We start from the raw sequence: 18,844 nt of genomic DNA, 5'->3' as shown, positions 1-18,844 counted from the left end.
GTCACGTCCTAAAAAGACCGCCGGAGGAACCGCTCCCAAGGCGGCCTCCTCATGACTTTCGGCCTCCTCACACCGCATCCTCGGTCGGTGGCAGGCTCTCCCGCTTTTGCGACACCTGGCTGCCACAGGTAAAAGACCGATGGGTGAGAGACATTCTATCCCACGGTTACAGGATAGAGTTCAGCTCTCGTCCTCCGACTCGTTTTTTCAGGACATCTCCGCCCCCCGAGAGAGCCGATGCTCTTCTTCAGGCGGTGTGCACTCTGAAGGCGGAAGGAGTGGTCATCCCTGTTCCTCTTCAGCAACAGGGTCACGGTTTTTACTCCAACTTGTTTGTGGTACCGAAAAAGGACGGATCCTTCCGTCCTGTTCTGGACCTGAAACTGCTCAACAAACATGTAAAAACCAGGCGGTTCCGGATGGAATCGCTCCGCTCCGTCATCGCCTCAATGTCCCAAGGAGACTTCCTGGCATCAATCGACATCAAAGATGCTTATCTCCACGTACCGATTGCACCAGAGCATCAGCGCTTCCTGCGTTTCGCCATAGGGGACGAACACCTTCAGTTCGTGGCACTGCCTTTCGGCCTGGCGACAGCACCACGGGTCTTCACCAAGGTCATGGCAGCAGTGGTAGCAGTCCTACACTCTCAGGGACACTCGGTGATCCCTTACTTAGACGATCTGCTGGTCAAGGCACCCTCTCAAGGGGCATGCCAACGCAGCCTGGACGTTGCTCTGGAGACTCTCCAGAGTTTCGGGTGGATCATCAATTTTCCAAAGTCAAATCTGACACCGGCCCAATCACTGACATATCTTGGCATGGAGTTTCATACTCTCTCAGCGATAGTGAAGCTTCCGCTGGACAAACAGCGTTCACTACAGACAGGGGTGCAATCTCTCCTTCAAGGCCAGTCACACCCCCTGAGGCGCCTCATGCACTTCCTAGGGAAGATGGTAGCAGCAATGGAGGCAGTTCCTTTTGCGCAGTTTCATCTGCGTCCACTTCAATGGGACATTCTCCGCAAATGGGACAGGAAGTCGACGTCCCTCGACAGGAACGTCTCCCTTTCACGGGCAGCCAAGGCTTCCCTTCAGTGGTGGCTTCTCCCCACTTCTCTGTCGAAGGGGAAATCCTTCCTTCCCCCATCATGGGCTGTGGTCACGACGGACGCGAGCCTGTCAGGGTGGGGAGCGGTCTTTCTCCACCACAGGGCTCAGGGAACCTGGACTCCGACAGAGTCCTCCCTTCAGATCAATGTTCTGGAGATAAGGGCAGTATATCTTGCCCTAAAGGAGTTCCAGCCGTGGCTGGAAGGCAAGCAGATCCGAATTCAGTCGGACAACTCCACAGCGGTGGCATACATCAACCACCAAGGGGGAACACGCAGTCGGCAAGCCTTCCAGGAAGTCAGGCGGATTCTGCAGTGGGTGGAAGCCACGGCCTCCACCATATCCGCAGTTCACATCCCGGGCGTAGAAAACTGGGAAGCAGACTTTCTCAGTCGCCAGGGCATGGACGCAGGGGAATGGTCCCTTCACCCGGACGTGTTTCAGGAGATCTGTTGCCGCTGGGGGACGCCGGACGTCGACCTAATGGCGTCCCGGCACAACAACAAGGTCCCAACATTCATGGCACGGTCTCAAGATCACAGAGCTCTGGCGGCAGACGCCTTAGTTCAGGATTGGTCGCAGTTTCAACTCCCTTATGTGTTTCCCCCTCTGGCACTGTTGCCCAGAGTGTTACGCAAGATCAGGTCCGACTGCCGCCGCGCCATCCTCGTCGCGCCAGACTGGCCGAGGAGGTCGTGGTACCCGGATCTGTGGCACCTCACGGTGGTCCAACCGTGGGCACTACCAGACCGACCAGACTTGCTGTCTCAAGGGCCGTTTTTCCATCTGAATTCTGCGGCCCTCAACAAGCGGCCGTTAGAACCCTGGGATCTGAACAGGGTGCTGATGGCTCTTCAGAAGCCACCTTTCGAGCCAATGAGGGATATTTCTCTCTCACGCCTTTCGCAGAAAGTGGTCTTCCTGGTAGCAGTCACATCACTTCGGAGAGTGTCGGAGCTAGCGGCGCTGTCATGCAAAGCCCCTTTCCTGGTGTTTCACCAGGACAAGGTGGTTCTGCGCCCGGTACCGGAATTTCTCCCTAAGGTGGTATCCCCCTTTCATCTCAATCAGGATATCTCCTTACCCTCTTTTTGTCCTCATCCAGTTCATCAGTGTGAAAAGGATTTGCACTCGTTAGATCAGGTGAGAGCACTCAGACTCTACATTTCTCGTACGGCGCCCCTGCGCCGCTCGGATGCACTCTTTGTCCTTGTCGCTGGCCAGCGTAAAGGGTCACAAGCTTCCAAATCAACCCTGGCTCGGTGGATCAAGGAACCAATTCTTGAAGCTTACCGATCTTCTGGGCTTCCGGTTCCCTCAGGGCTGAAAGCCCATTCTACCAGAGCCGTGGGTGCGTCCTGGGCTTTGCGGCACCAGGCTACGGCTCAGCAGGTGTGTCAGGCGGCTACCTGGTCGAGCCTGCACACTTTCACGAAACACTATCAGGTGCATACCTATGCTTCGGCGGATGCCAGCCTAGGTAGGCAAGTCCTTCAGGCGGCGGTTGCCCACCTGTAGGAAAGGGCCGTTTTACGGCTCTATTACCAGGTATTATTTTACCCACCCAGGGACTGCTTTTGGACGTCCCAATTGTCTGGGTCTCCCAATGGAGCGACAAAGAAGAAGGGAATTTTGTTTACTTACCGTAAATTCCTTTTCTTCTAGCTCCAATTGGGAGACCCAGCACCCGCCCCTGTTCCCTTCGGGCTGTTGTTCTTTGTGTACACATGTTGTTCATGTTGAATGGTTTCAGTTCTCCGAAATTCCTTCGGATTGAATTTACTTTAAACCAATTTATAACTTTTCCTCCTTCTTGCTTTTGCACCAAAACTGAGGAGCCCGTGATGCACGGGGGGTGTATAGGCAGAAGGGGAGGGGCTTTACACTTTTAAGTGTAATACTTTGTGTGGCCTCCGGAGGCAGAAGCTATACACCCCAATTGTCTGGGTCTCCCAATTGGAGCTAGAAGAAAAGGAATTTACGGTAAGTAAACAAAATTCCCTTCTTTCTCTATACCTTTTGGATCAATCTATGAACAGTTGTTGCTTGTTTATTATAACAGACCTGCACTTTTTTGTTCAGTTAAGTTTATATATAAAAAAGCATTTTTAATGGCAAAAAAAGTTCATGCTTTTATTTATTTATTTTTTTTTACATTTTATCACCTTGTAATATTGTTTTACAATTAGCAGCATCATATAGTAATCTTGGCCAACATCTTGTAGTAATGTCCCCATGCTGCAGTAATGTCCCGCATCCATGTGCCCTGTAGTATTGTGCTCATTTTTGGAGTATTGTGCCCAGTAGTATTGTGCTCATCCTTGTGCCCTGTAGTATTGTGCCCCATCCTTGTGCCCTGTAGTATTGTGCCCCATGCTTGTGCCCTGTAGTATTGTGCCCCATCCTTGTAGTATTGTGCCCATCCTTGTGCCCTGTAGTATGGTGCTCATCCTTGTGCCCTGCAGTATTGTGCCCCATGCTTGTGCCCTGTAGTATTGTGCCCCATCCTTGTAGTATTGTGCCCATCCTTGTGCCTTGTAGTATTGTGCCCATCCTTGTGCCTTGTAGTATTGTGCCCATCCTTGTGCCTTGTAGTATTGTGCCCATCCTTGTGCCTTGTAGTATTGTGCCCATCCTTGTGCCCTGTAGTATTGTGCCCCATCCTTGTAGTATTGGGCTCATCCTTTTGCCCTGTAGTATTTGGCTCATGCTTGTAGTATTGTGCTTATCCTTGTGCCCATCGTTCAGTAATACGGGAAAAAAAATTCTCCTTCCCTTTCCTCCCTTCCCTCTTGTTAGGCTGCGTGTCCATGATCAGTGTTTGCAGAGTTTTCTATGCAGCATGTTTCAGCTGCGTCCAAAACGTTGTGTTGTACAGTGCAAGCAAAGTAGATGGGATTTCTAGAAATCCCATGCCCACTGTCCGTGTACTGCCCGCAGCAAACACTGACCTGCAGTGCGGCTTTCAGAGGCCGCAGCATGTCAGTTGTGTGCTGTGGAGTTGCATGCGCCCTCCCTAGGGAGAACACAATGAGGAGACCGCAGTGCACTGAACCCTGATCACGGGCTGTGTTCTCCTGTGGAGGAGACTTGTGGCCCCGCAGGCAGGACCCGCTGCATCCAGGACATAGTGGGCACATGATAGTGGGCACATACCTTACCTGTTTATTGCAGCCATATGTCGGGACCGGCGCCGGCAGGGCTTTACTACAGTTGAATAATTTGCATTGCTGCTCAGAGTTGCTTTCTGCACCATATTGGTGGCTGCCGTCCGCCAATCAGATACAAGGAGGTGACGTCATACAGCGACATCACCTCCTTGCATCTGATTGGCGGTCAGTAGCCATTGGTAAAGTGCAGAAAGTTCATCTGCGCGACACTGCTAATGATTAAAGTCCTGCCGGTGCCGGCCCCAACATAGGGCCGTGATCGTCACGGGGTCTGCAGGCTGCAACAAGCAACCTCAGACCACGTGTTTGAGACCTCTGATCTAAGGGGTTAAACAGCTACCAAGTTAGTATAATATATATGTATTTTCTTTGTCGCTCCATTGGGAGACCCAGACAATTGGGTGTATAGCTTCTGCCTCCGGAGGCGACACAAAGTATTACACTTTAAAAAGTGTAACCCCTCCCCTCTGCCTATACACCCTCCCGTGCATCACGGGCTCCTCAGTTTTTATGCTTTGTGTTGAAGGAGGCACCCTCCCGGGTGGCATGTCAACACAGCTGACCATTGCTCTGGAGACTCCAGAGGTTCGGGTGGATCATCAATTTCCCAAAGTCAAAATTGACACCGACCCAATCACTGACTTACCTCGGGATGGAGTTTCATACTCTCTCAGCGATAGTGAAGCTTCCGCTGGACAAACAGCGTTCGCTGCAGACAGGGGTGCACTCTCTCCTTCGGACCCAGTCACACCCCTTGAGGCGCCTCATGCACTTCCTAGGGAAGATGGTGGCAGCAATGGAGGCAGTTCCCTTTGCGCAGTTTCATCTGCGTCCACTTCAGGCGGTCGCGTACATCAACCACCAGGGCGGCACACGCAGTCGTCAAGCCTTCCAAGAAGTTCGGCGGATTCTGCTGTGGGCGGAAGCCACAGCCTCCACCATCTCCGCAGTTCACATCCCGGGCGTAGAAAACTGGGAAGCAGACTTTCTCAGTCGCCAGGGCATGGACGCAGGGGAATGGGCTCTTCACCCGGACGTGTTTCAAGAGATCTGTTGCCGCTGGGGAACGCCGGACGTCGACCTCATGGCATCTCGGCACAACAACAAAGTCCCGGCATTCATGGCACGGTCTGAAGATCACAGAGCTCTGGCGGCAGACGCGTTAGTTCAGGATTGGTCGCAGTTTCGACTGCCTTCTGTATTTCCTCCTCTGGCACTGCTGCCCAGAGGGTTGCGCAAGATCAGGTCCGACTGCCGCCACGCCATCCTCGTCGCTCCAGACTGCCCGAGGAGGTCGTGGTACCCGGATCTGTGGCACCTCACGGTGGGTCAACCGTGGGCACTCCCAGACCGACCAGACTTGCTGTCTCAAGGGCCATTTTTCCATCTGAATTCTGCGGCCCTCAACCTGACTGTGTGGCCATTGAGTCCTGGCCCCTAGCGTCCTCAGGGTTATCTCAAGATGTCATTGCCACTATGAGACAAGCCAGGAAACCAACGTCCGCCAAGATCTATCACAGGGCTTGGAGGATCTTCTTATCCTGGTGCTCTGATCGGGGTTTTACCCCCTGGCCGTTTGCCTTACCCACTTTTCTTTCTTTCCTTCAATCCGGAATGGATAAGGGTTTGTCTCTCGGCTCTCTCAAGGGACAAGTATCGGCGCTTTCCGTGTTTTTTCAAAAGCGTCTAGCCAGGCTTCCGCAGGTCCGCACATTCCTGCAGGGAGTTTGCCACATAGTCCCACCTTACAAGCGTCCGCTGGAACCCTGGGATCTTAACAGGGTGCTAACGGCTCTTCAGAAACCACCTTTCGAGCCGATGCGGGATGTCTATCTACGCCTTTCGCAGAAGGTGGCCTTCCTAGTGGCAGTCGCATCACTTCGGAGAGTGTCTGAGCTAGCAGCGCTGTCATGCAAAGCCCCCTTCCTGGTGTTTCACCAGGATAAGGTGGTTCTGCGTCCGGTCCCGGAATTTCTCCCTAAGGTGGTATCTCCTTTTCATCTCAATCAGGATATCTCCTTACCTTCCTTTTGCCCTCATCCAGTTCACCAATGTGAAAAGGATTTGCACTTGTTAGATCTCGTGAGAGCACTCCGGCTCTACATTTCTCGCACGGCGCCCCTGCGCCGTTCGGATGCGCTCTTTGTCCTTGTCGCTGGCCAGCGTAAGGGTTCGCAGGCTTCCAAGTCAACCTTGGCTCGGTGGATCAAGGAACCGATTCTTGAAGCCTACCGTTCTTCTGGGCTTCCGATTCCTTCAGGGCTAAAGGCCCATTCTACCAGAGCCGTGGGTGCATCCTGGGCATTGCGGCACCAGGCTACGGCTCAGCAGGTGTGTCAGGCGGCTACCTGGTCGAGTCTGCACACTTTCACGAAACACTATCAGGTGCATGCCTATGCTTCGGCAGATGCCAGCCTAGGTAGGCGAGTCCTTCAGGCGGCGGTCGCCTACCTGTAAGAGGGGGCCGTTTTTCGGCTCTTTTTATCGAGGTATTCTTTTACCCACCCAGGGATTGCTTTTGGACGTCCCAATTGTCTGGGTCTCCCAATGGAGCGACAAAGAAGAAGGGAATTTTGTTTACTTACCGTAAATTCCTTTTCTTCTAGCTCCTATTGGGAGACCCAGCACCCGCCCCTGTTCCCTTCGGGCTGTTGTTCTTTTGTGTACACATGTTGTTCATGTTGAATTGTTCTTTTGGTTCATGGTCTTCAGTTCTCCGAACATCCTTCGGATTGAATTTACCTTAGACCAATTTATAAGTTTCCTCCTTCCTGCTTTGGCACCAAAACTGAGGAGCCCGTGATGCACGGGAGGGTGTATAGGCAGAGGGGAGGGGTTACACTTTTTAAAGTGTAATACTTTGTGTGGCCTCCGGAGGCAGAAGCTATACACCCAATTGTCTGGGTCTCCCAATAGGAGCTAGAAGAAAAGGAATTTACGGTAAGTAAACAAAATTCCCTTCTTTGTTTTTACAATTTGGGCAAAGCATCAACACATCATGCTTTACTTAGCGTTTACTGTAGATTGATCCGTTACATCCAGTGCATATAAATGTATCACAATTCAGTACACACTCTGTGGAGCTCGCAGACATTCACATTTGCCCCAAAAGAGGCACGTGTCCTAATATAATTATCTGATATATATACAGTGCTGGCCAAAAGTATTGGCACCCCTGCAATTCTGTCAGAGAATACTCGGTTTCTTCCTGAAAATGATTGCAATCACAAATTCTTTGGTATTATCATCTTCATTTAATTTCTCTTCAATGAAAAAAAAATAAAAGAATTTGTCATAAAGCCAAATTGGATATAATTCCACACCAAACATAAAAAAGGGGGTGGACAAAAGTATTGGCACTGTGTGAATAATCCTGTGATCCTTCTGTAATGTGTGTAATAACAGCGCCTGTAACTTACCTGTGGCACCTAACAGGGGCTGGCAATAATAAATTACACTTGCAGGGGGTGACATGGATTAAAGTTATCTCAACCTCTGTCCTGTGTCCTTGTGTGTACCACATTGAGCATGGAGAAAAGAAAGAAGACCAAAGATCTGTCTGAGGACTTGAGAATCCAAATTGTGAGGAAGCATGAGCAATCTCAAGGCTACAAGTCCATCTCCAAAGACCTGAAAGTTCCTGTGTCTACGGTGCGCAGTGTCATCAAGAAGTGTAAAGCCCATGGCACTGCGGCTAACCTCCCTAGATGTGGAAGGAAAAGAAAAATTGACAATAGATTTCAACGCAAGATTGTGCGGATGGTGGATAAAGAACCTCGACTAACATCCAAACAAGTTCAAGCTGCCCTGCAGTCCGAGGGTACAACTGTGTCAACCCGTACTATCCATCGGCGTCTGAATGAAAAGGGACTGTATGGTAGGGTACCCAGGAAGACCCCACTTCTTAACCCAGGGCATAAAAAAGCCAGGCTGGAGTTTGCCAAAACTTACTTGAGAAAGCCTAAAATGTTTTGGAAGAATGTTCTCTGGTCAGATGAGACAAAAGTAGAGCTTTTGGGAAAAGCCATCAACATAGAGTTTACAGGGAAAAAAAAGAGGCATTCAAAGAAAAGAACACGGTCCCTACAGTCAAACATGGCGGAGGTTCCCTGATGTTTTGGGGTTGCTTTGCTGCCTCTGGCACTGGACTGTTTTGCCATCTGCATGGCATTATGAAGTCTGAAGACTACCAACAAATTTTGCAGCATAATGTAGGGCCCAGTGTGAGAAAGCTGGGTCTCCCTCAGAGGTCATGGGTCTTCCAGCAGGACAATGACCCAAAACACACTTCAAAAAGCACTAGAAAATGGTTTGAGAGAAAGCACTGGAGACTACTAAAGTGGCCAGCAATGAGTCCAGACCTGAACCCCATAGAACACCTGTGGAGAGATCTCAAAATGGCAGTTTGGAGAAGGCCCCCTTCACATCTCAGGGACCTGGAGCAGTTTGCCAAAGAAGAATGGTCTAAAATTCCAGCAGAGCATTGTAAGAAACTCATTGATGGTTACCGAAGCGGTTGTTCAGTTATTTTAGCTAAAGGTTGTGCAACCAAGTATTAGGCTAAGGGTGCCAATACTTTTGTCTGGCCCATTTTTGGAGTTTTGTGTGAAATGATCAATGATTTGATTTTTGTTTCATTCTCTTTTGTGTTTTTTCATTGCAAGCAAAATAAATGAAGATGATACCAAAGAATTTGTGATTGCAATCATTTTCAAGAAGAAACTGAGTATTCTCTGACAGAATTGCAGGGGTGCCAATACTTTTGGCCAGCACTGTATGTATGTATGTATGTATGTGTGTATATAATATATATATATATATATATATATATATATATATATATATATATATATATATATATATATATATATATATATATATATATATAATTGCCTTATTCTGTCTGTCTGTCTGTCTGTCATGCTTCAAAATTGTGTCCTTCCGGTGACATTGTGTCCTTACGGTGACACAAAGCTGATTGGCCGCTGGGCTCGCCATGGCCCCGCCCCCCCACACCGATTGGCCGCTCGCCCAGGCTGCGCCCCCACACGGATTGGCCAGCCGCTCGCCCAGGCTCCGCCCCCCCCCACAGATTGGTCTCTCGCCCCGGCACCCTGCAGGCATTGGCAACTCGGCCACGCCCCGCCCCCCTCACGCAATGGACGTTAGCTCTGCCCCCCCCACCCCGCGCATTCCCCGAACTGACACGATCACGGCTCCCAGGTGAGTACTGTACAACCCCCCCCCCCCCCCCCCCCCACGGGAGCCCACATCAGCGTACGCCGCCAACCCTGCCGACACTTACCCTCGCATTGCTGGCCTTGCCGCCGTATGCTGGTGTGGGCTCCCGTGCGAGTGGGGGACGTGATGCGCTGGTAACCATGCTCGCATAGTTACTAGCACATCAAGGTCCTGCAGCGGCGGAAGATCCACACGCACGCACATAACAGCACACATACACACACATCAGATCACACTCACTCTCACACACACCTCACACACACCTCACACACACCTCACACACACATCGCATCCACATACTCACAGCATCCGGCGATATCGCTTGCTTCTCGGCCTCGATACTGTGCTGTTGTGACCTTCCAGGACCTGACGGAGGATCACATGGCCAGAAGCATGTGGTATCTCCGGATGTTGTGACTGTGAGCGCGTATGTGCGATATCGTCAGTGTCTGTGTGTGTGAGTGTATGCGATCGGGTGTGTGTGAGTGTCGGGATCGGGTGTGTGTGAGTGTCGGGATCGGGTGTGTGTGTCGGGATCGGGTGTGTGTGAGTGTATGCGATCGTGTGTGTGAGTGTCGGCAGAGGAGCACGGCGTGCTGGAGGAGGCTGGGAGCAGAGAGGCTGATCTTGGGGAAGGCTGGGAGGGGAAGCTGATGCTGAGGGAGACTGGGAGGGGAAGGCTGATGCTGAAGGAGGCTGGGAGGAGGAGGCTGGGAGGAAGGAGGCTGGGAGGAGAGAGGCTGATCCTGGGGAAGGCTGGGAAGGGGAGGCTGATGCTGAGGGAGGCTGGGAAGGGGAGGCTGATGCTGAGGGAGGCTGGAAGGAGAGAGGCTGATGCTGGGGGAGGCTGGAAGGAGAGAGGCTGAGGCTGGGAGGAGAGAGGCTGATGCTGAGGGAGGCTGGGAGGGGAAAGCTGATGCTGGGAAAGGCTGGGAGGAAGGAGGCTGGGAGGAGAGAGGCTGATCCTGGGGAAGGCTGGGAGAGAGAGGCTGATGCTGAGGGAGGCTGGAAGGAGAGAGGCTGATGCTGAGGGAGGCTGGAAGGAGAGAGGCTGAGGCTGGGAGGAGAGAGGCTGATGCTGGGGAAGGCTGATGCTGAGGGAGGCTGGGAGGGGAAAGCTGATGCTGGGGAAGGCTGGGAGGACGGAGGCTGGGAGGAGAGAGGCTGATCCTGGGGAAGGCTGGGAGAGGGAGGCTGATGCTGGGGGAGGCTGGAAAGAGAGAGGCTGATGCTGGGGGAGGCTGGAAGAAGGGAGGCTGATGCTGGGGGAGGCTGGGAGGAGAGAGACTGATGCTAGGGAACGCTGGGAGGAGAGAGGCTGATGCTGGGGACAGAGAGGAGAGGCTGATGCTGGGAGGAGAGAGGCTGATGCTGGGATGAGAGACGCTGGGAGGGGGAGGCTGATGCTGGGGGAGGCTGGGACGAGGGAGGCTGATGCTTGGGGAGGCTGATGCTGGGGGAGGCTGGAAGGAGAGAGGCTGATGCTGGTGGAGGCTGATGCTTGGGGAGGCTGATGCTGGGGGAGACTGGGAGGGGAAGGCTGATGCTGAGGGAGGCTGGGAGGGGGAGGCTGGGAGGAAGGAGGCTGGGAGGAGAGAGGCTGATCCTGGGGAAGGCTGGGAAGGGGAGGCTGATGCTGAGGGAGGCTGGAAGGAGAGAGGCTGATGCTGGGGGAGGCTGGAAGGAGAGAGGCTGAGGCTGGGAGGAGAGAGGCTGATGCTGGGGGAGGCTGATGCTGAGGGAGGCTGGGAGGGGAAAGCTGATGCTGGGGAAGGCTGGGAGGAAGGAGGCTGGGAGGAGAGAGGCTGATCCTGGGGAAGGCTGGGAGAGAGAGGCTGATGCTGAGGGAGGCTGGAAGGAGAGAGGCTGATGCTGAGGGAGGCTGGAAGGAGAGAGGCTGAGGCTGGGAGGAGAGAGGCTGATGCTGGGGAAGGCTGATGCTGAGGGAGGCTGGGAGGGGAAAGCTGATGCTGGGGAAGGCTGGGAGGACGGAGGCTGGGAGGAGAGAGGCTGACCCTGGGGAAGGCTGGGAGAGGGAGGCTGATGCTGGGGGAGGCTGGAAAGAGAGAGGCTGATGCTGGGGGAGGCTGGAAGAAGGGAGGCTGATGCTGGGGGAGGCTGGGAGGAGAGAGACTGATGCTAGGGAACGCTGGGAGGAGAGAGGCTGATGCTGGGGACAGAGAGGAGAGGCTGATGCTGGGAGGAGAGAGGCTGATGCTGGGATGAGAGACGCTGGGAGGGGGAGGCTGATGCTGGGGGAGGCTGATGCTGGGGGAGGCTGGGACGAGGGAGGCTGATGCTTGGGGAGGCTGATGCTGGGGGAGGCTGGAAGGAGAGAGGCTGATGCTGGTGGAGGCTGATGCTTGGGGAGGCTGATGCTGGGGGAGACTGGGAGGGGAAGGCTGATGCTGAGGGAGGCTGGGAGGGGGAGGCTGGGAGGAAGGAGGCTGGGAGGAGAGAGGCTGATCCTGGGGAAGGCTGGGAAGGGGAGGCTGATGCTGAGGGAGGCTGGAAGGAGAGAGGCTGATGCTGGGGGAGGCTGGAAGGAGAGAGGCTGAGGCTGGGAGGAGAGAGGCTGATGCTGGGGGAGGCTGATGCTGAGGGAGGCTGGGAGGGGAAAGCTGATGCTGGGGAAGGCTGGGAGGATGGAGGCTGGGAGGAGAGAGGCTGATCCTGGGGTAGGCTGGGAGAGAGAGGCTGATGCTGGGGGAGGCTGAGGCTGGGAGGAGAGAGGCTGATGCTGAGGGCAGAGAGGCTGATGCTGGTGCAGCATGGGAGATGGTGCACGATGGGGGATGGAGCACGATGAGGAGTGCGCAGCATGGGGGATGGAGCACGTTTGGGAGTGCGCAGCATGGCGGATGGACCACGTTTGGGAGTGCGCAGCATGGCGGATGGAGCATGTTTGGGAGTGCGCAGCATGGCGGATGGAGCACGTTTGGGAGTGCGCATCATGGCGGATGGAGCACGTTTGGGAGTGCGCAGCATGGGGGATGGAGCACGTTTGGGAGTGCGCAGCATGGCGGATGGAGCACGTTTGGGAGTGCGCAGCATGGCGGATGGAGTGTGTTTGGGAGTGCGCAGCATGGCGGATGGAGCACGATGGGGGGTGCGCAGCATGGCGGATGGAGCACGATGGGAGGTGCACACCTCCCCCAACACACACAACACACCACACACACACTGGGAACCACAAACACCGCCCTACACAGACACCCACACACACAGACAACGCCGCACACACACAAACACCGCGCCATACATAAATATACGCACATATCATGCAACACACACATTGCACAAAACATACCTCCCCCCAAAACACACCACACCCACACAAACCGTGCAACACATACACACACAACGCTACAGACACACAGCGCTCCACAAACAACGGAACACACGCAACACACACACAACACCGCTCTCACCCCCCGCCACACCCAGACAACACCCAGAACATGTACAGCTCCTACACAAACACTTGGTAACTACACACGACAACATCTATATATATATATATATATATATATATATATATATATATATATATATATATATATATATATATATATATAAATATAATATTATACGACACGTGCCGCAATGCTATAGGGACAGACCCGACACCTAAATAACATAAGACATTTCCTGCCTGAATCTTGAGTGTTACCCGCTGTATAAAAATAAACCTTGCAGAAATGCAGTCTGTAATCTCGGCAGTGTGTCCTGTATTTTCGCAGCCTGTAAGTATGTGCTCAGTGATATAGGAAGCCGGCCTCGCTGCTGAGATTTGGCTGTTATTACAGGGGAAGAATTCCCTGCCAGTGTCAGATAACGGAGCCGCGCGCAGGCATGTGCTGCCCTTCACTCTGATAACATGTTCACAAATGCACTTGAAATGCCAGGCGTGTGGATGGGGCCCGAGCGATATCACTGTCTGCGCAGAGGAGAAATGAGCAGGAAGTCATTTATTTTACTTCTTCTCCCCCCAGGTCAGTCATATTGACGTGATAACAGCCGAACAGGCCAAGGACTTTGTGGAGGACGACACGACGCACGGCTGATCGCCGCCTCCCCGAGGACATTGTATATAAAGTGCTACCTGTTGTTATTTTTTGCATCAGGTTCTGTATATTTAAAAAGTGTAAAATTTTTGCTCTTGTTTAGTCTCGTTCCAGGAGCTGTTTTTATTATATTGTAGCGCAGGTTTTTCCATATTTTCTACCATGAATTTGCGCCTTTGTGGTTTTTATGTCTTGTTTTTTTTTTTTTATATTTTTTTTTTCCTGCCCTCCTGAGCGCTTCTGTGTTTTTACGCTTTAAATTTACATTTCAATCCTTGTTTTTACCCTTCTGCCATGTGTGAAACCTTTTAAGTAGCGTCAATAAACTGTTGATTTTACAGCTTTGGTAAATAATCAGGTTGTCTAATGTTCCTCCTGCGCCGCCCGTCTGGAAGCCTCGGGGTAGTGGCCTTTCCTGGCCGAGAGGCTCCACTTGTCGCTCCAGACAGAAGGCATTTAATCATCAGACAGCAATGCCGGCTCATTCCAGAGAGTCATATGAGGTGGAGAGCGATTACAGGAGCCCATCTGACATTCCTGATACCGAGGGCTTCGTGCTCATCACCAGCTGTGCCCAGACTCCCGATCCTCTGTGGGGGTCGACAAGGTGCAATAATGTGCAGGTTGATGAAGATGGTGCCGTGCACTGATAAAGGTCTGGTTACGATCCTCACCAATCCTGTGGGATTTGTTTCCAGCGAACGTGTCCAGACGCTTTGTTTCTCTGCATCAGTGTTTTCTGGAGCGTCGGACCCCTAAATGCTCACACTTATAATAGTTGCTGCATTCACATGTGCAGGTTGTTGAGCCAAATACTTGTGAACATGACGTCTCTTTCATGTAGATTCCACCAGGAACTCGCCTGAAAGATAAAAAAAAAAATGGTAAAAAGAATGAACAATATTTCGGGGAGAGAGTGATTCACGGTGCACCCACCCAGTCTCTGGTAACCTCCTTTAACTTCTCATGAAGCGACTTAAAGACATGATCGATCATTTCTTCAGGTTTCACAATCTTATATATGAAATTAAGAATTAATAGTATAGTATTATACTATATTTCTTCAGCGCTCTATTGGGAGACCCAGACGATTGGGTGTATAGCACTGCCTCCGGAGGCCACACAAAGCAATTACACTAAAAAGTGTAAGGCCCCTCCCCTTCTGGCTATACACCCCCAGTGGGATCACTGGCTCACCAGTTTTCTGCTTTGTGCGAAGGAGGTCAGACATCCACGCATAGCTCCACTGTTTGTAGTCAGCAGTAGCTGCTGGCTATATCGGATGGAAGAAAAGAGGGCCCATATGGGGCCCCCAGCATGCTCCCTTCTCACCCGCGGTGGTGCTTGTAAGGTTGAGGTACCTATTGCTGGTACAGAGGCTGGAGCCCACATGCTGTTTTCCTTCCACATCCCCTGGAGGGCTCTGTGGAAGTGGGATCTTGCCGGCCCCCAAGCCCTGAGGCCGGGCTCCATCCACAGACCCAGAGAACCTGCTGGATTTGGAGCGGGAGTGCCGTTCAGGGACAAGGCCCTGCAACTTTCAGGTACTCTGTGTCCCCGGCAGGCACGGACACTCTCAAGGCTTGCTGAGCGTTATAGTGCGCCGGGGACAGTAGCGCTGTGCGCTGGGGTTAGGTCACTGCAGCTTTGCTGAGTGACGTTACATGTTGGGAACTACTGCGCCGACCGCTACTGGAGCGGCGGCGCAGCTGCGACTTGTGGTGCGCCGGGGACTTTGCGCCGACCGCGCTTTTACGGCGGCGGTGCTTCTAACTTTAGCCCCCGGCTTCTGCGGCCTAGCGCCGCTTCGTTCCCGCCCCCACCCTGTCAATCAGGGTAGGGGAGAGACGCTGCTCAATTGGCAGCGCCGAGGGCTGGAGCTTTATTTACATGCTCCAGCCCTCTCACTAGGCACAGTGGGAAGCAGGCTTCCCGCTCTTCGTCTGTATACGCCCAGGGCCCGCCCCCCCTCTCCACAAGAACGCCGGCAGCCATTACACATGCGGTCTGGCTGGGGAAAGGCAGCAGGCTCTGGGAGACCCAGACTAAAGGGATTTCGGCGACCACACACCCGCTCCTAAGCGGGCGGTAAGCTGCACTTTAGTGCTGGCCCCACTAGTGCCTCAGTGTTATATTAGTGTACTTTTTTCTTAGTACCATATATATATATATATATATATATATAGTTGCACTGTAAGGTCGCTTCTTGGCTGGACACCCTGTACTGCTCTGAGGAGGCAGCAACATGTCATCCGCAAAACGCAAGGGTGCCAAGGCACAGGCTGTGTACACTGTTTGTACTGCATGTGGGGCTGATCTACCGGCAGGCTCCAATGACTCACATTGTGTGCAATGTTCAGTCCCAGTGGCACTTCGTCAGCCAGAGCCTATGGTGGTAGTGGCCCAGGCAGAGACGCCTGTGAACCCTGCCCCGGTGACGGGGACAGACTTTGCAGTTTTTGCTGATAAAATGTCTGTGACTATGACAAAAATCCTGGAGACCTTGCAGTCCAGGCCAGTTACTCAGACCATGGACACTGCTGTGTCTATGCTCTCCGGTCCCCCTCAGTTGGAACTAATCCGTACTTCAAGGGGGTCTCAAGCATCACAGGCTGAAGTCTCTGACTCAGATGACAGTCCCAGGCAGCCTAAGCGAGCTCGCTGGGAAAGACCCTCCACGTCATCACACTGCTCAGGGTCTCAGCGAGAAGAGTCTCTCTGTGATGAGACTGAGGACGGTGATCAGGCTTCTAATCCTGAGGCCCCTCTCAATCTGGATGCCCCTGATGGTGACGCCATGGTTAATGACCTTATATCGGCAATTAATAGACTGTTGGATATTTCTCCCCCAGCCCCTTCTGCAGAGGAGGCAGCTGCACAGCAGGAGAAGTTCCATTTCCTGTATCCCAAGCGTAAATTAAGTGCTTTTTTGGACCACTCTGACTTCAGAGAATCGATCCAGAAACACGACGCTCATCCAGACAAGCGTTTCTCTAAACGTTCTAAGGATACCCGTTATCCTTTTCCCTCTGAGGTGGCCAAACGCTGGACCCAGTGTCCAAAGGTGGATCCCCCAATTTCCAAGCTTGCGGCTAGATCCATAGTCGCAGTAGAGGATGGCGCTTCACTTAAAGATGCCAACGACAGACAGATGGACCTTTGGTTGAAATCTGTCTATGAAGCTATCGGCGCGTCGTTTGCTCCAGCATTCGCGGCCGTGTGGGCACTCCAAGCTATTTCAGCTGGTTTAGCACAGGTGGATGCTATCATACATCCAGCAGTGCCGCAAGTGGCGTCCCTAACTTCGCAAATGTCTGCGTTTGCGACCTATGCTATCAATGCTGTCCTAGAATCTACGAGCCGTACCGCTATGGCGTCCGCCAATTCTGTGGTTTTGCGCAGAGCCTTGTGGTTAAAGGACTGGAAAGCAGATGCTGGTTCCAAAAAATGCTTAACCAGCTTGCCATTATCTAGAGACAGACTGTTTGGTGAGCCATTGGCTGAAATCATAAAACAGTCCAAGGGTAAGGACTCTTCCTTACCACAGCCTAGAGCAAGTAAACCTCAACAGAAAAAGTGGCAGTCGAGGTTTCGGTCCTTTCGAGGCTCGGGCAAGGCCCAATTCTCCTCGTCCAAAAGGACTCAGAAAGAACAAGGGAGCTCAGATTCCTGGCGGGCTCACTCACGCCCCAGGAAAGCAAATGGAGGAACCGCTTCCAAAGCGGCTACCTCATGACTTTCGGCCTCCTCCCTCCGCATCCTCGGTCGGTGGCAGGCTCTCCCGCTTTTGCGACATTTGGCTGCCACAGGTCAAAGACCGGTGGGTAACAGACATTTTGTCTCGCGGGTACAGAATCGAGTTCAGTTCTCGGCCTCCACTTCGGTTCTTCAGAACCTCCCCACACCCCAACCGAGCAGATGCCCTGCTGCAGGCGGTGGACTCTCTAAGAGCAGAAGGAGTCGTGATCCCTGTCCCCCCTCAGGAACGGGGGCGAGGATTTTACTCCAATCTCTTTGTGGTTCCAAAAAAGGACGGCTCCTTCCGTCCTGTTCTGGACCTAAAACTGCTCAACAAGCATGTGAACGCCAGGCGGTTCCGGATGGAATCCCTCCGCTCAGTCATTGCCTCAATGTCTCAAGGAGATTTCCTAGCATCAATAGACATCAAAGATGCTTATCTCCACGTGCCGATTGCTACAGAGCACCAACGCTTTCTACGCTTCGTGATAGGAGACGACCATCTTCAGTTCGTAGCTCTGCCATTTGGTCTGGCGACAGCCCCTCGGGTGTTCACCAAGATCATGGCGGCAGTGGTAGCAGTCTTGCACTCTCACGGACACTCTGTGATCCCTTACTTGGACGATCTACTGGTCAAGGCACCCTCTCAAGAGGCATGCCAACTCAGCCTGAATGTTGCACTGGAGACTCTCCAGGCGTTCGGGTGGATCATCAACTTCCCAAAGTCAAATCTGTCACCGACCCAGTCACTAACGTATCTTGGCATGGAGTTTCATACTCTCTCAGCGATAGTGAAGCTTCCGCTGGACAAGCAGCGGTCTCTACAGACTGGGGTGCAGGCTCTCCTTCAAAGTCAGTCGCACTCCTTAAGACGCCTCATGCACTTCCTCGGGAAGATGGTGGCGGCAATAGAGGCGGTTCCGTTTGCGCAGTTTCATCTGCGTCCACTTCAATGGGACATTCTCCGCCAATGGGACGGGAAGTCAACATCCCTGGACAGGAAAGTCTCCCTTTCCCAGACGGCCAAAGACTCTCTGCAGTGGTGGCTTCTTCCCACCTCATTATCACAGGGAAGATCCTTCCTACCACCGTCTTGGGCGGTGGTCACGACAGACGCGAGTCTGTCAGGGTGGGGAGCAGTCTTTCTCCACCACAGGGCTCAGGGTACGTGGACTCAGCAGGAGTCCACCCTTCAGATCAATGTTCTGGAAATCAGAGCAGTGTATCTTGCCCTACTAGCCTTCCAGCAGTGGCTGGAAGGAAGGCAGATCCGAATTCAGTCGGACAACTCCACAGCGGTGGCATACATCAACCACCAAGGGGGGACACGCAGTCGGCAAGCCTTCCAGGAAGTCCGGCGGATTCTGATGTGGGTGGAAGCCACAGCCTCCACCATATCCGCAGTTCACATCCCCGGCGTAGAAAACTGGGAAGCAGACTTCCTCAGTCGCCAGGGCATGGACGCAGGGGAATGGTCCCTTCACCCAGACGTGTTTCAGGAAATCTGTCGCCGCTG

The 18,844-nt window shown here is 52.9% G+C and overlaps 1 protein-coding gene and 1 long non-coding RNA gene across 3 annotated transcripts in view; one reads left to right on the top strand and one right to left on the bottom strand.

The window, feature by feature from the left end:
- SMC3 (structural maintenance of chromosomes 3) overlaps positions 1-13,928 on the top strand; it is a 117,621-nt gene extending 103,693 nt beyond the window's left edge. Inside the window, exon 29 of the mRNA XM_075348222.1 lies at positions 13,519-13,928. Coding sequence (XP_075204337.1) covers positions 13,519-13,590 — 72 coding nt within the window. The 3' untranslated portion in view covers positions 13,591-13,928. The remainder of the gene's footprint in view (positions 1-13,518) is intronic.
- Positions 13,929-14,396: 468 nt separating this feature from the next.
- The window catches only part of LOC142310648 (uncharacterized), a 480,440-nt gene continuing 475,992 nt past the window's right edge, over positions 14,397-18,844 (bottom strand). For both annotated transcript variants that reach the window (XR_012754199.1, XR_012754200.1), the window contains exon 6: positions 14,397-14,452. This is a non-coding gene — a long non-coding RNA (uncharacterized LOC142310648). The remainder of the gene's footprint in view (positions 14,453-18,844) is intronic.

Source organism: Anomaloglossus baeobatrachus, chromosome 5 (assembly GCF_048569485.1).
Source record: "Anomaloglossus baeobatrachus isolate aAnoBae1 chromosome 5, aAnoBae1.hap1, whole genome shotgun sequence".
Lineage (NCBI taxonomy): Eukaryota > Metazoa > Chordata > Amphibia > Anura > Aromobatidae > Anomaloglossus > Anomaloglossus baeobatrachus.
This window is presented reverse-complemented; position numbering and strand designations above follow the sequence as displayed.